We start from the raw sequence: 16,422 nt of genomic DNA on the forward strand, positions 1-16,422 counted from the left end.
CAGGGACCCGCCGCCGCCGGCGGAGGAGGAGGAGGAGGAGGAGCTGGCGACCGGCCCGCAACAAGTGAGAGGGGGCTCCCAGCAGGAGGGCTGCCGCCTCCAGGGGCGCAGCCGGCGGCTCCCTCCTTCCTTCCCGGCGGGGGGTGTGGGAGGAAGGGCGGCGCGGCCTCGCCTTCCTCCTCCTCCTCCTCCTCCTCCTCCGGCGGGGAGCGAGGAACGGGGGAGGGGAAGTTTCTGGCACCTTCTGGCTGGGTCGCCGGCGGGCGGAAGCGGTTGGGCCGCCGGCGGAGGCGGGCGCTGCGGCGGCCCTGGGTGGCAGCGGCGGCGGCCGGGCCGGGCCGGGCCGGGGGGGCAGCGCCATGGCCAAGTGGGGGCAGGGGGACCCGCGCTGGATCGTGGAGGAGCGCGCGGACGCCACCAACGTCAACAACTGGCACTGGTGAGGGGCGGCGCGCGGCGCGGCCGTTGGCGCGGCGCGCGCGGGGGCTCCCTGAGGCGGCGGCGGCGGCGGGAGGAGGAGGAGGAGAAAAGAGGGTGCCTGAGGGTGAGGGGAGGCGGGGGGGGGGGGGGGCGGGGCGGGACGGCCGGAGCTTAACGGCCCCGGTTGCCGGCCCAGGACGGAGCGGGACGCGACCAGCTGGTCGAAGGACAAGCTGAAGGAGGTGCTGGTGGGGCTGGTGGTGGAGGGCGAGGCCGGGCGCTGCGAGATCAGCGACCTGAAGCACGTGGAAGGCGAAGCGTCCTGCAACAGCCGCAAAGGGAAGCTCATCTTCTTCTACGAGTGGAACCTGCGCCTCGGCTGGAGAGGTACGGGGGAGGAAGGGGAGGGGGGGAGGGGACCGGCTCGGCGGGGTCGCCTGCCTGCGGGGGGCGGTCGGTGAGGTGGTGCCTTGCCCGTGCTCCGCGGAGGCGGTGGTCGGGGGCTAGCGGCGCTTCCTCAGCTTCAGGCCGCCGCTGGCCGTGAGGAGCCACCCAGCCTGCGGGGGGCGAGATTCACCACCACCACCACCACCCCCCCCCCAGCTTGCTGAGTCTTTCCCGGGCCGAAGGAGCGCGGTGGTTGGGGGCCTAGCACGTTTCCTCCCGTGGCCCCAGCTTTCGTGGGAAGGTGTGGATTGATGGGGGTTGCCTTCGAGCTCATCGTGGTCCTTGCAAAGCTGGCTCCGACGATGTGCTCTGCGGGATCAGGAGGGATCGCTTTGGAAAGTAAACTCTCTGCTTTGGGTTGGAAAATCAGGACTATTTTAGTGAACTGCAGTGAGTCAAAATCGTAGGGAGATTGCAGGAGACACTTGGGCCTGAACTTAAATAAATGCTTATCTTCAAATAATCTTGAAACCCTAGCTGGTCTTTTTTCCCCCCTTCACCCATTTTTTTTCTTTTTTTTTTTTGTACAACACGTGTTTCTTAGCCTTGTTTTAACAACATATCGGCACAGTTGTTACTCATCTCGCTTTGCAAAAAGTAACTACGTCTCGTGTGGTGGGATATGTATTGCTTACAGCAGCGTGCTTGAATTGTTTGGGTTTTCCGGTGTGCCGCAAATTACAGCTGCTTAAAGCACGTTGATAGCAGGAAACAGGAGAACCTAAAAAGTGTAAAAGGGCAGATGTTTCCAAAAATTTAGCATAGTTTACATTAGGGATAATGAATTACATGAGGAAGAAACTGTGTAGTGGGAATAAGGAGACTAGAAATAATTCTTGATTATTGGGGATAACAGGGGCTGTGCGCATGCAGTTTTGTTGTGCTGCATCCACTTGCAGCCCCAACTTTTGGAGGTTCAACCTCCGCTGTGCTTGTCCCATGGCAAGCTCTTTATTCGTAGACTGACCCAATAACGTATCTTTTGGTAATATCAAGGAATTCTTTCCATTTATTAGATGCCTATAACTTTATGGAAAATTGTGGACCATCCCTTGCATTAGAGTAAGAATCAGGAAGAGAAAAAAGCACCTGCACGGAAAATTTTATCTGGATATTGTAATGCCAAATTACAGGCTTTTCCTCCCCAAAATACTGTACTTCTCAGGTCTCAGTTGTTACTGTAGGAGGTGGGAATACCAAAGGCCATACTTAATTTTTCCCTCTTAATTCCTGTGCTCCAAACAGGACTGTAGTCTCTGGATCAGTGTTTCAGGTAGTGCTGTTGGCTGCTCCAGCGGGCTGTCTGCGTTTTGCACTTCTTTTCATGGTGCCCTTTCCAAAGCAGTTCTTGAAACTGTGTTTTTCCTGGTTTGGCTGACTGGAACTTTGTTTCAATGCTGAGACCAGTGCTTCTCTTGGAAGGGATCTGGAATTGATGTCTGCTCCCACAGTAATAGGGGACTTAAAGAAATACTGTTTCTTATTTATTTTTGTTCGCGTTGTTAAATAAGTTTCAAATGTTACAAGTGTGTTATAAACTAAGAACATACATACTTACAGTTGTGATCTAAATGTTAACAGAGAGGAAGGCAAACATGCTCTGTGATACAGTGTATATCAGTGCAGTTTAAATAATTCTAATCAGCTTTTTGATGTTTTGGGTGGTTTTTATTTAAGATAAGCTAAAATAATCTTAAGTTTTTTAAACACTGGCTAGTTTGTTTTTGTTGGGGGTTTTTTTTGTTTGTTTTTGTTTTATTTCAGTGTGTAAAACTTAGAAGTAGGCAGATGCAGTATTTTGTTTGTATTTTTTATATGAATCCTTTCTAAATTTTGTTTCCTCTGCTAGGTCTTTATGCTCTTTAGTGTTTATAGACAACTCTAATGTTGCATTAGGTAAGTTGCTCAGTTCAGTGTTGCACTGAGTGGATCATGTCTTTCAGAGCTTAGTTCTGAAGGAGTTTGCTACTACACAGTGAAATTCTAAAAGAGCTGGGGCTGATTATTTTTTTTTTCATGATTTGATAGCCATTGTGTTGTGTGTTTTCTGAGAGCTCTGAATTAGAAATGAGAGTTCAAACTTAACAGCTAAAAACACTAATTGCTGTAATTAGTTCCTTCTACAAGTCGTCTAGAAAAACTAGGAGTTCATGATTAAAATGTGGATATATAAGGACAAGATGATATAAATCCTGAAATCTGCAGGTGGTTTGGAAAGTCCAGTGTTGGAAAAACCTTGCCCTTCGCAATTTAGATTACAGAGCAACAAGGAAGTGAGGAACTAAGGGTACTTAATGCCACTAAAATTGAGCAAAATTTCTGTTCTATCATTTGTTTGAAGATGTAATGGGGATTGTAATGGATTATTCTACGTTGTGATGGAAGCTTGATGAAAATGTGTATGTCCTTTTAAAACTTAGGTATTTCAACAGTGGGTTTACAGGTAGGTCTTTCTGAGACATGAGCTTTCACTATTAATTTTCTAAAATATTGGATTGGCAGGAAACAAAAAAATAGCTTCTTCTTAGGTCTGTTATTGGAGTCCCATGGGATTCAAACAAATAATTTGATTGTTTGTCTGATAAAAAGGTAACAGCTTTGCTTACATTACAGCAATAGTAAAAATGCAAAGCTGTACCGATGTTTTGCCTGTGTAGTGTTGAACACCCAGCTCTGTTTGTTAACTGATGAGACTGTGCTGTCCAGCACAGATAGCATCTGCATTAATCCCTTGGACAAGCCATTTTTTTCTTTGTATGAATTTAAATTTGTTGTCTGGCCTGTGTTATTTGGTAATCTTTATTTTAAGAGTTGTGAAAATTGGTAATAAAATTAGCTGAATGGATATAAGTCAGGCTTGTGTTCTGCTCCTAAAAATGTCTGCCTGCATGCTAGAACTTCCTTTTTTGGGGAGAGTGGCTGAAAATAAGATTTGCTTTATTGTCTGCAAAGACAATGTTGTGTGGTTTTGCCTGTACTAATCCTGGAGCTAGAAGAAAGCAGTAGAGAGCAAATTGACATGGCTGCTTGTGATTTGTGTTGGGCCCGGAAGTGTTTTAAAGTTATAATTAACTAGTTCATATGGCTTTGTACTTGAGCAAACAGGTTCTCCTGGGAGACTTTGAGAAGCCCAAGAGAGGTCTTCTAGTTTAGCCTTTCCCTGCATGGATGCAGTTGTCTACTTCTGGATTAACAGTCTTTGTGTATTGTGCTGTGCTTGACTCAGGTGCTGACTAGGAAGGGATCTTTGCACCGTACTCCCCTTTGTGTTACTAATCGTCATTCACTCTTCTTGCTAAGAAATGCCTGAGCATTTGTTTACTTTACTGTGATCTTGACCGGTAGCACGTTAGGCTATATCTGTGCATAATGCCCTGCTATAGCATGGTGGTTGTTTCAGGGTAGTAATTAAAAATAATGAAAGGAGAGTGGTGTTAAGTAGTGGCTGGATCTAGCTAGCTCCTTTGAAACGGAGAGAATCCAAATATATTACATCTACCTTCATGAAAATTCCCCTTTTGCAGTCATGCTTAACTCTGGGTTGTTTGTATTTTACAGTTTTGCCGATAGACTGATAAAGCCTGTTGTGTTTTGTATGTTTTGACAAGTAAGCCGATAAAACAGTATGAGGATAACTGGATTTGGGGTACAATGGCATGTGTCTGCTATTGCTTTCTAAAAAGATTTTAACATGATCTAAATAGTGAATTAATTTAAATAACTAAATGTTTTTGCAAGGCTGGGGGAAGAGTCTTCAGTGTAATGGCAAAAAAAAAGGATCAGACCTTAAATTCAATCTTTTCACTGTAAGGTCTGAGGCAAAGAATTACAGTACAGGGTTCATATCCCAGAATATGTTTATAGAGCTGTGTAGGTAAGTGATGGTGGGCCTTTGCCCAGAAGGATGCAGAAGCAGAGCAATTTCTGTTCTTGCAAAGGCTTTCTGATGTGTGCAGTGATTACTGCCAGTTAGCAGTAAAGCTGTTAAGAACGAGTGTTCTAAAAAATCTGCATGTGAAGTTTCCTGTTTATAAAAAAATTCAGTTGTATATCTGTCCATTATACATGCATATGTTTTACAGTAACATGCCTGTATGTTGGGAGCTTTTCAGATATTCAAGACAGAATAGTTAGCATTCTAGGGAGCTTCTAAATAACAGGCAGACAATTTTAGGGGAAGAGGTTGTTTTTCCCCTACCCGTTTTGATTCACATTCTGTATTGGCAGACGCAAGCTGTTGTAAGTAAGTAGTGAGTATTAGAACAGCTGAGAATTGAAGGTGAGAGCAGTGGCAGAATGGTAGCGCACAATGATGTGCTGAGTGAGAAGATGTACCTGTGTGTGTGTACATATCTTAATGCATCTGTACAGGAAAACACAGTTCTGAGAACAGTTTACTATGAAAGTACTGTGACACATGTGAGACTTTTGGTTGCTATTTAGTTCCTTTAAATTAGATTCTAGGCAACTTGCTTCAAGTAACACTTTTGTACAACTAATTTCCAAGCATAAAACTGTTGCTATGGGGGAAATAGTTTTTAATAATGCATTTAAGAATTCGTTATGTTAATACAGGTACAGTGAAAGAGTCTGGTGAGAAACATAAGGGATCTGTTGAAATTCCTAACCTGTCAGAAGAAAATGAGGTAGATGATACAGAGGTAGGTGTGAAATACTGATATGGCTATATAGGTTCAGAATTCTTAAATAAAGTATTAATCAACATATAGGCATCATGTTTTGATTGATCCTGTGATTGTGGGATAATTACACTTGGATAGTTTATTTCATGTTTTTTTTTTATACTTGGAATAATGACTTATCTCTGTTCTCAAATTTACCTACTAGGAATGTGCAGTTTTCTTTTTTAATTATTGTTTCCGATGATACATTAACTACAAAATTGAGAACTCTGCTGCTTGTAGTCTTAAAAAAACAAAAAACCAAACAAAACCAACTAACAAATCACCCTCCCCCCAAGACCTAAGAACTTAAGGAATCTTCTTGTTGGTTGTATAGCATTTGATGCTGTGGCTTCCACAGATTCCTCAGCCTCTGCTGCGTAGTAGGCAACTGTTTATACTTGATGAACTTGACTGTGCTACTCTGGAGATGAGATACTACATTTATTTAAGTCAAAACCCAAGAGGACTTATTTTTAGCAAAGGTAGGATAAACTGAGAAGATAATGAACTTGAAATTGCAGCAGTCCTCTGAAGGTAGTAAACAAAGCCAGAATACTTTCCTTTGTTGTCAGAAACCAAAAGGCTCACATTTAGATGCCTCTAAGATCTTCTAATTTTTCTGTTTCTAGATCAATGTTAGCAAAAAGAAAGGGGAAGGTGATGTTCTGAAGGACCTTATGAGAACTGAAGGAACAACAAAAGTCAGAGAGGCCCTGAAAGATTACCTGAAAGCACTTAAAACAGGTAAATGAAACCAGTGCGTTGGGTATGTTTTTATGCAGTCTTCTTTCTTGAATAGATTGGTAATATATTGACAAGTCCTTGGGTTTGTATTGTTTTTATTTTTAACTGTCACCAGGTGAGATGAAGTAAGTTAGTCCTAGCAGTCAAAAATCTTTATTGCTATCAATCAAACATGGCACTGTCCAGGAGTTTCTGTAGCGACCTAGGCTGTATTGCGTTACACATACTGACTGCAGAGATCACTATACGACCAGCAGGCGTCTCTGCTGTACACCTCAGAAATTTGTGGAGATGCTGCATTCCTTCATGAGCAGATGTTAGTAATTTTGGGTCAGGTAGCTTTGAAAAGCCTGTGTTTTTAAGGGAAATTGCTGTTAGGCTCTGTTGCCAATACAAACATTTAGGTAAGGTGGGGAAACTGGATTGGAGTTGTACGCCCCATTCTCCATGGTTTTGGCCAGCAATCTTGATTACGTATCTCGATGTCAGAGTGGTTGTACAGCTCAATTTCATAACTGAAGAGTGCTTTCCTTTATTACAGAGTTTACCTTGGGAATGATTCTGCCAACAAAAGCTACTGTTGGTCAGGAGCTGGCCACTGAACGAAAACTAAGTGGGAACACCATGCAAGTATGTTGACTTTAAGTGTTGTACGAGTTTAATTTTACCATAACTGTAGTCCCTACAGATTTTGCTATGCTAACAATTGCATATTCCTCTGGTTACCTGCAAAAGTAATTACCTGCCTTTGGGGTGGAACTGCCTCCTCACTGCTGTGATCAGGGCCTGTAATACAGAAACGACCCATTGCAGATCCTGGGTACGGGTCTGCTGGGCGCGGAAGGAGGACAGCAGCATTTATGTACCCCTTTATGCTTTGTTCTGTAACAGCTGCAGCTTCAGCAAAGTGAAGCTGGAATTCACCTGCATGCATCACTTCCCCCAGTCTAAAGTTAGCCTCAGGTATCTTTGGGGCGAATCACACACTCACGGTTTTTCCACTTGTGTTAGTGAATCCTTATTTAATAATACTGTTAACTATACAACCTACTTCCATATTTATATAACATATATTCACAACACAGTATGTTTAAGAATGCACAGGTAACAACAATCCTGCCATTCCAGAACTTTTACGTGTTTGATCTTGCACTCATTGACCTGAGTATTTTTTGTTTTGCAGGATTCTGTTTCACCACAGTCTTTGGATATAGTTGGTGTAAAAATTCCAACAGTGAAGATAGTGATGAGAGAAATCTTCAACTCTCCAGCAGCTGAACTTTACAGCATCTTCACAACTAAGGAAGTAAGTGATACTTTCAGTAGGCAATATAACTTAATGTGGATGCTGCTGTAGCTGAATAGCTGTGCAAGTAGGTAATAAACGTCTCATAGTGTTAAGTACAGATAACTCCTCAAGTACATTTAAATGGAGAGATGTGATCATCCAGAAACTGAAGGCTTTGTGAGTGATCCTTTTCTTTTAACTTCACTAAGTATTTGTAATTCTGATTGTCATCATTTGCTCTTCCAAGTTTTGCTGAATAGCTTCGCCTTTTAAGCCACTGAGAAATTTCTGTGGTGAAAATGCAAAAGGAGTTGACAGTTCCTCCTGCACTCTCCTTTTCTAGTGAGAAAAAGCTTGGACTTTTTATGTAGGTACTCGTCATTCAGGAGCCTGAAGAGCTTATTAATGGCACTGTTGTTGTCCACAGCTTAATTAGATTAACTATTGGATGCAATGATACTGTTGCTTATAGGGTATGGCATATAAAATCACTAACTTGGGGTTTGTTTCCTTCAAAAGAGCCTGGGCTGGTATCAGAGAACTTTAAATTAAAATCTCAACACTACCCCTGAGAAACAATAATGGATCTCAGCAGCTCTTCTGCACCTTCCTAGAGCTGCTGTTCTGTCTCCCTCATTTCCAAATCCAGCAACAGCCGGTTGTGTCTATGCAGATGTACATATGTGATTTGTCCATGCCCCTTGCAGGTGGCTCGGGTCTTTTCTGGTCTTTACCACTCCAGCTTTCTCTGCATTTACAGTCTCATTCTGTCACCTCATTGGCCCCTGCTACTACCACAGATCTCAGTGGAGTGCTGCAGTATAAAATGACAAACCTGAGTAGTGCTTACAGCCTCTTATGTGTATTACAGTTGAGTTAGTTAATTTCTTCAGCAAACCTCACTTGTGTCATAAAATGGTGCATTATGTATCAGTATAGATTTGTAGTTAACTGACTTCTGCTGTATTCTTCTTTTGCTAGTTGGTACAGAAGTTTTCTAAATGTTCTGCTGTGATTGAAGCGGAGAAAGGAGGCAAACTTCAGATGTTCGATGGCTGTGTCAGCGGTGAATACACAGAATTGGTAAAAAGCTCCTACTTTGCACTTTAAAAAGGGAGGGGGTGGGGCACTGGCTGCTTCTCTGAGCTAAAAAGTAGTGTAAGTTTCTGACATTTCAGCTTCTCTAATGCATATTCAGTTCCTCTATAATTTCAAAGCCCCAAACCTGCTATTATGTATACTTCCCCATCAAAGGAGCAGGCACTAACTACACCTAATGACCTGCACTGGGGGAGAAAACTCCTCTTAGCACCATCCTTTTTTACTAGGAGGAAGGAGTGGGAAAGCAGGTTTAAGGCTTATCTCCCAAATCCACATCAATTCTTCTTGTCACTGCATAAATGATCTCTGTTCTATTCAGGGCAAATATTATGCTTTCCCGCACTGAATGCTTTTGCAAATAGAAGGGAAAAACTGATAATTGAAGCTCAGCTCTGTTTTTGAAACCTCTGAAAAAACATTTTCACAGTTGCTGAGCTTAGACTTGGTATCTGACTTCCATCCAGATGACAGGCAGTAAGTACCACTGACAATTGGACAATTTTTTAAAAAGCAAAAAATCTTGGAAAATTGGATTCTCAGTTCAACCTAATGAAATTTGTTGTTGACTCCAGAAAGGGCTCAGTCTGGAAATATACTTGCTGTAGAACTGTTACACCTGGGATTGGCTTCAGTGGAAGCCAGTTAATCAACCTTTGCAAATAGATAAGGAACAATTTAGATGAAACAGTCAAAATATAAACTTAACAGCTTAGTGAAAACAATGAGCCTGACTTAGACCAAACTTCAGCTGACCTAAGGTTTATGCAGTAGCTCCCCTTCTTGTGTGAGGTGGGGGCAGGCTGTAAATCATTTTTATGCAGTCCTGCATAAACTTGTACATTGAACCAGGCTGGACTGATTAACAGAAAACCATGGACATACTCCGCCATGCTTACAGATTTCAGAAATGAAAACATGACTGACTGGTGCCCATTTCAAGGTCTGCAAGCAAACCAGTGTTTTATGTTTAGTAACTGCTCAGCCTGACCTTTTCCCATAGAGAAAACAAAACAGTGGAAAGTAGCAAGCTGAGCTTTTGATGAAAACAGTTTATTTGAGAAAACCCAAACCCCAATCTCCGTATTGTTTACATGTGTGTGTCTACTATTGCAAAAGACAATGCTCCCTTCCTTATTTTTCATCAGGGGAGAATTAGCACTGAGTAGTCATAATGTGAATGATCTCAAGTGCTAATGGGGAGAACCTTCTTATCTTCTTACAGGTCCCAAGCCAAAGAATTGTCCTGAAGTGGAGGTGTCAAAGCTGGCCTGATGGTGAGTCATTTGAGAAGCTCTAATAGAGGCTGCACTTTGCAGGGAGAAGGAACAAACATGACAGCTGACAGCCTTGCTAACTGGAGGCTCGCTTAGTCTTGTGTTCTTTGGAGAACAGCCTGATGGCCATAGCAGTTGTCATCTGTGAAAAGAGGCTTCGTTTAGACACAAGCAAAAGCAGATATGAAATTAGCAACAACAACTGCAATCCTTAAAAAAACACTTTGCTGAAATGTTGTATTTTCTTCCTTCAGAACATTATGCAACAGTTGCCTTGAATTTCAAGGATATGGCTGCTCAAACAGAACTGCAGTTAGAGTGCAAAGGCGTTCCTGTCTCTAATGAAGATGGTACAAGACAATGTTGGAAGAAGCAGTATTTTGAAGAAATACGTATTTTACTGCAGCAATCCAAAGACACCATGGAATGATAACAGCACTGTAGTTTTGTTAGGGCATTACTTTTTATACATTGTTAACATTTGGTTTTTTAAAAAAAGTAATTTATTTGGGGGAAGAATAAAGACCCACTTCTATGATACTGTATATAATTTAAGCATTATTTATGGAATTCTAGTGAATGAGGTGGTGAATGTCAGACTATGTATATAAACAGCTTTACTTGGGGAAACTGATCTCTGTTCTGCTTGCCTGCAACTTCAGAGAGTAATAATGTTTCAGCTGCAGTCAAGTACTACCATCATAGGTAGGCAAGCTACATCAATCAATAGGAAGCATGTGCAGTTTTTTTAATATTCAGTGTATTGAGTGGCAAAATGAACTCCCTCTAGGAGGTGGGCTTCCCATCAGAGGTGAACTGACGGGGATTACAAAGCTGCTGATACATCAGATCTTTCAAGAAATGTAGGGGGTATAGTTCACAGCCTCTTCAAATCCTTCATAAGAGTGCTTTAACTGCAGACTGAATTTGTTTCTGTCAACAGTTTTAAGGAAAGATAATTAACAATGTTATGACATTCTGGTTGGAATGCACTGTTAAGTCTGCATGCACTGTACTCCCTTACTTGACCTCAGTGTGAAATTTATTTTGGAAGAAACAAACAGTAATAATGCTTTCCTTCTGCAACTGTGTAAACCTTCCACTTAAATTATTTATGGCCCTCTGCAATTCCGTAGCTCAAACTACAGCGAGCAACTTGTTGTTAGAGAAATTTGACAGGAGCATAGTTGGGATACTGAAAGTAAAGAATTGCTACTCTTAATTAAACCACATTGAGGTTAGCAGGGATAACTTAATTCGCAAATGCTTTATAAAAAGTGTATGAATTAAGTATGCAATTAGAAACAAACCGACCAAAAAAAGGCAAGCTGCCTTTGGAAAACATGGTTGGCTCAATAAAATACATGATTTTACATGTAGTTTATTTTCTCCATTAACCAGTACTGCTAAACTAAATGAGTCTGTATAGAAGCTAAGTCCTATTATTTTATTTTTACAGGATACCAACATATGGCAACCTTACCACACACAACTTGCATCAGGCAGAAGATAAAGGTGTGCTGCTCTTTTCTACAGGCGAGGTTTTCCCTGGGAGGTTTGCAGTCAGTTATCCCCTTTGAACTTCGGTGAGACTTCTTGTAGTAACAAGAACAAACGCCTCAGTGACAGGACAGGCGTGCAGACTGGTTACCAACTGCTGCATTGTCTGCATTTTAGGTGTCCAGATAAGGAGAGCAGCCCCTTGAGAAGTGTCATGATTTTCTGAGTGCTCAAAATCTAGTTACCTTCTTTGATAAATATTCAAGGACAAAGAGCCTAACATTTTGAATACACAAATGATTTAGAGTATTGGTTGTTGAAGGGGCAACCTTTAAATAAAAATAGGAAATCTAGGTTTAAGACAGAGATCAGGCTAAGCAGTTTTATGGGTAGATGATCTAAGAGATTTTGTGACAATTTAGTATCTGAGAGTAGGCCGTTACATCTAATTACGAGTTTCTTCAAACAGTGTATCCTACAGCCCTAGTACTTCTCTGGGAAGCCTGCCTCACCAGTTTTGCCTCCCAAATGAAAAACCCCTTCCATCTGAGCGTCACAAGTGCCCACTACTATTAGGTTTTGCTAGTCTGAATTCTCTTGTCTCCCTCCACTAGCAGGAGTATTCAATTCAACTGGACACGCTGCCAATCATCAGTGTTAAAAAAAAGTGACTTACTTGCTTTTCCAGTGTTGCAGCACTGACTTCCAGCTGTGGGACTGCCCAAACTGTGCAGCTGCTGCTGGGAGGTCCAAGACTGCGTAAGGAGGAACAGCCCCAGCCCCTCCATGTTTCCTCTTTAAGAAAAGGGTAGCGAACTGAAGATGACTTGTCGTCTTTAGTGTTCTTCTTGTTCGCTTGTGCCTGCACAGCTGTAAGTCTGATAACATGCACAGGCTTTCTTAAGTTAAAGACGTGAAGTATACCTACCTTTTCATCCTGCTTGTAGGCCAGCCTAGCGTAAGAAACGGACAGGCAGCTTTCACACCCACTAACAGCCCCTGACTGACTGTCCTTACAGTCAAAACCAGGACATTTCTTCTTGCTTCACCAGCATTCCTGCATTCTTCCCATCTTCACCGGCACTTAGCTGACATAAGTATTGTATTGCTGACCTGAAAGTTCAATTTCTGCACACAGTTATTTTGAAATTGGGAAAATTCAAAAAGGAATTTCATTTTACTTGCACTGTCAGCCAGCCATAGCATGAAGGGGGTGATCATCCTCTTGGAGAGGCAAAACACTTTATCCTTGAGGACTAAAATTTCTCATAGACTCTCCCAAGAGTTTAATAAAACCAAAGAATGTTAAAACTATTTGTTATCCTCAGCCCTTCAGCTGGATGGAGCAGAGTTAGGAATTACATATCATTTAATAACAGTATGATGATAATGATACGTTCATATCATACCTAATGAAATTATAGTATTGTAAATATAGTTTGTTTTCTAATTAACTCCCTGTGAAGAGTTCCCTAGCCTAAGATTTTTCCCAAAAGAGTAAACAGCAGGAGTGGAGACAGATGTAGAGATCGTGTAAGAAATATGCTCAAACTTACTGGCATTCACATGTTTTAAGGAGACTGATGAGCATAGAAGACATTCCAGAGAGTGAGCCGTATGAAAGAAGCAACAAAGCAGAAATGGGAAAAGACAGTTTTGCTTGTGATGTAGTGCTTTTGTAGCATGGTAAGATTCCAGACAACATCCTGGTCTCCGAGAAAGCCAAAAGGGAAAATAATTAAATGTGAAAGACAAGATTTGTGAGACTATAGCCAAAAACCAATACAGAGGAGGGTCTTAACAGTTTGGGTCCAGGAGGTGGAGACTGGCTGTTGGGCATGTGCACAGCAAGGCCAGCGGAAGGCGAAAGTAATTTAAAAGCTTAATTTTGAAGGTGTTAAATGGGAGGTGGGACTTCCGGGAAGAAATATGTAACAATTAAACAAGAGGTGGGGTGAGCCCTGGAAGAGAATAAAAGTTGTAAGAGACTGAGGAAGCCAGTTAAAGGTGGGATTTTCAAAGACGAGGATGAAAAAGCATTCTTGAAAGCAAAGAAATACAAACCAGAAAACTGACTTGAAGTAAAAGAAGGGGAATAGAATGCTATGGAAGAAACTGTAATTGACAATAAAATAGAAAATTACCACTAATATATCATTTGCAAATCACCTATACAGGTCTGCAGGGGAAAACATCCTAAAAATAACTTACAGGGACTAGTCAATGGTCAGTGACCAGCTGAACACAGACAGGCTAACATTCACCTGGGAACACAGAAGGGTGCATTACTTACTTGTCTGTCATTCATGAAAAAGTTATTAAATACTGTTTATACTTGGTATCCTTCAAAAAGGGGGGGTCGAAATAATGAGGGAAAAACATCAGAAAAGCCACACTTTAGTACCAGAATTATGGTGTGCTCTCAGCCTGCATGAGAAGCTAAAGCCAACAAAGTGTGGTAGCTGAAAGCTGAAGTCAGACAACATAGCAAAACCTAGAGACACACATTTTTAATAAGAGTAATTAATTAACTGAGACTACTCACCAAAGGGTTATAATGGCTGCTTCATCTCTTGAAGATTTTCAGGCGGATAGGGGAGCATCTTCCGAAAGACATCTTAACCCAACCACAGATCAGTAGGCTTGGTAGAAGACTTGAGAGATGAATTCTGATACGCATTACATAGAAGTTCTGACTTCTCTGAAGTTACAATCTATGGGGAAGTTGATCAGAAAGGGTAATAGAATTATTTCTAAAGAGAGTGAAAACATCATTAATTCATGTCTGAATAATGAGACCAACTGAAACACTCACCAGAATTAATATAGTGTTTGTAAAGGCAGGAATAAAAGTGCTAATAAAGGGGAAATATAAAGCGTAAACTTTAAAGACAGAAATTATTCATTACAGAAGGTTAAAAACCCAGTAGGTTCAAAGAGAGTAAGAGGCGTCACAAAAGCATCACATAATAGAATCGTGAAGAAAATGATGCTAAGCTACATTAAATGGTAGACAGAATGAAGGAATTTGGAAGAAAAAAGGCCAAGATAGACATGTTAGAAAGACAATAGAAAAATGAGTTAAGCAACTGGAAAATGAAGCTGAAAATGGAGTTTAATCAGATATTAAAAGCAGTATCATTGACAGTCCGAAAGATCACATAGGAAATGGATATTGCCCAGAAATAGCAGGAGGAAAGGTGATAAAGTCATTTCGGGGGGGGTGTGCAGAAGCTGTGAAGAAAGCGAGGGAGCACGGCCAGAGGGAGTAGGTCCCAGGGGCAGCACAGGGAAAAAAAAAGGAAGCCAGTGTGCAAATGGTGCAGGAGAAAAACGTGACCAAGACAGGTTAAAATCAGGAAATGAAAAGTTCCACTGGCTTCTGACACCACTTCACATTCTAATATGGGGGAGGAGAGTAAACAACCACCAGTCCCTCTCAACTGTGTGACCGAACATTCATGCAAAGTCAAACAGAAAAGGACCAAGATTTACATCACTTATATACAGTTGATAATCATTTCTCTCTGCATCTGTTTCATTTTTGAAGTTGCCTTTGATGAGAAATCCAAAGACTGAAGCAACATATTATAAACAAATGAAAAGTCATCACAATCAGTTTAATGAAGTGCACAGAATAGCAATTGATCATGTCAATAAAAATAAAACAATTAATTTTACATCAAGTGTGCTTTATTTCCTCCACAGGTATTCTGTTAAATAAAGCACCATATATATACTGCCAGGCCACAGCTAAAGAGGATTCTTTACAGAATCAAATTTCTTGTGGTTGTTTAGTATACAAGTAAACTTAATTTTGATAATAAGAACCACAGCGATCTGAGGCGATCTGCCTCTATTATAAGGTACAAAACTGGCACAGAGGACACCATATTATACACAGTAAAAATGCCATAAGTTTAAATTACATCAGACAGGGCAAGGAGGCCCTGTTCTCCCAGACAGCCATATTAAATGAAAGCCACTACAGTGAACTCTTAATTACGTAAAACATATCCATTATCTGATTGCCCTTTAAGAAAGTGTACGGTAGATGCAAAAAAAAAAAAAAAAAAAAAAAAAAAAAAAAAAAAAAAAAAAAGAAAAAAAACGGGGGGGGGAGAGAGAAAAAAAAAAAAGGAAAAAAAAAATCTGGAGTTCTGCCTGACTTAAGAATTAAGCATATAAATCTATCTTGCCATTCAAGCAGAGAGCACTGGACAAACTGAAGCACAAAACAGAAATAAGCAAAACTTATACAAACAGCATTTTTGGGGGAAGAAAAAAAAACAACCCGACTTAAAAGCAGACATGCTCCATCTAATGTCAAGAAGCAGCTTGGTTTCCTTTTCCAGATATCCTTGTGACCACATGAATCGTAGACTCAATGGTCCTACACAGGATGTCTAAAATGTCATGCTGCTGCATATGACTAAAAAGTCCTCTGGAATGGCCACAACTGATAGATAAACTAGTTTCAGGGTCCTGGGATGGTAAGGCTTGACCATCACAGCTTCTCAAATCTGCGAGGTCAGATAAAACTGCTGAAATCGATGTGGAAGGAAACTCCGAGTCCTCCTCGGCTCCAATGGAATCCTTGGAAGTCTGCAGGTCTTTAAATTCTTTGCATTCTTCAAATTTACCATTTCCTGCCTGCTCTTCCGTGTGCTGTGACCGCGTCGCTAACATTATGTCTTCTGAAAACGAAGATGGAACTTCCATTCTGTACTCTTTGACAGAACTGTTCTCGGGGGAAGGAGGATCTTGCTCAGTGCCTGGATCAATGATTGAAGAGTCCCGTGTCTCGTTATCTGAAGTGCTTGTTGGGGTCAATGCCTCCCGGGGTTCAGTTTTTATATCACTGATACAGCTATCTACAGTGTGCTCCTCATCACTGCTGACCCGTCTTCTCTTTACAGGAGTAGCTCCTTCATCGTCTGCAAGAAAAAGGAAAACTCGCTTA

General features: G+C 41.5%; 2 protein-coding genes across 15 annotated transcripts in view; one reads left to right on the top strand and one right to left on the bottom strand.

The window, feature by feature from the left end:
* The first annotated feature begins 311 nt into the window (after positions 1-311).
* LOC126038808 (activator of 90 kDa heat shock protein ATPase homolog 2-like) lies at positions 312-11,332 on the top strand. Its single transcript, XM_049801096.1, has 9 exons — positions 312-439; positions 617-807; positions 5,443-5,528; positions 6,182-6,296; positions 6,838-6,926; positions 7,480-7,602; positions 8,566-8,667; positions 9,908-9,959; positions 10,214-11,332. Exons 1-9 carry the CDS (start codon positions 360-362, stop codon positions 10,387-10,389), a joined length of 1,014 nt encoding a protein of 337 aa, XP_049657053.1. The 5' UTR covers positions 312-359; the 3' UTR covers positions 10,390-11,332.
* Positions 8,695-16,422, bottom strand: part of USP34 (ubiquitin specific peptidase 34) — a 147,310-nt gene continuing 139,582 nt past the window's right edge. For 8 of the 14 annotated variants that reach the window (XR_007506093.1, XR_007506092.1, XR_007506094.1 and 5 more), the window contains 4 exons: positions 15,754-16,396; positions 14,005-14,173; positions 12,136-12,587; positions 11,650-11,735 (listed from right to left, as the gene is read on the bottom strand). Coding sequence is in view for 1 of the 14 variants with exons in the window: in XM_049801085.1 (XP_049657042.1) it covers positions 15,786-16,396 (611 nt within the window). In the remaining 13 variants the exon portion in view is untranslated. Of the gene's footprint in view, positions 10,102-11,502; positions 11,552-11,649; positions 11,736-12,135; positions 12,588-14,004; positions 14,174-15,058; positions 16,397-16,422 lie in introns of those variants that run through there. The other 6 variants (XR_007506090.1, XR_007506089.1, XR_007506088.1 and 3 more) reach the window with 6 other exon arrangements.

Source organism: Accipiter gentilis, chromosome 5, assembly GCF_929443795.1.
Source record: "Accipiter gentilis chromosome 5, bAccGen1.1, whole genome shotgun sequence".
Classification (NCBI taxonomy): domain Eukaryota; kingdom Metazoa; phylum Chordata; class Aves; order Accipitriformes; family Accipitridae; genus Astur; species Astur gentilis.

Excerpts from the sequence above, each read along its gene's own strand:
- LOC126038808 (XM_049801096.1), top strand. The coding sequence starts at position 360 with ATGGCCAAGTGGGGGCAGGGGGACCCGCGCTGGATCGTGGAGGAGCGC. Across the intron at positions 7,603-8,565 it reads GCATCTTCACAACTAAGGAA|TTGGTACAGAAGTTTTCTAA; the intron begins GTAAGTGATACT and ends TTCTTTTGCTAG. Across the intron at positions 8,668-9,907 it reads GCGGTGAATACACAGAATTG|GTCCCAAGCCAAAGAATTGT; the intron begins GTAAAAAGCTCC and ends ATCTTCTTACAG.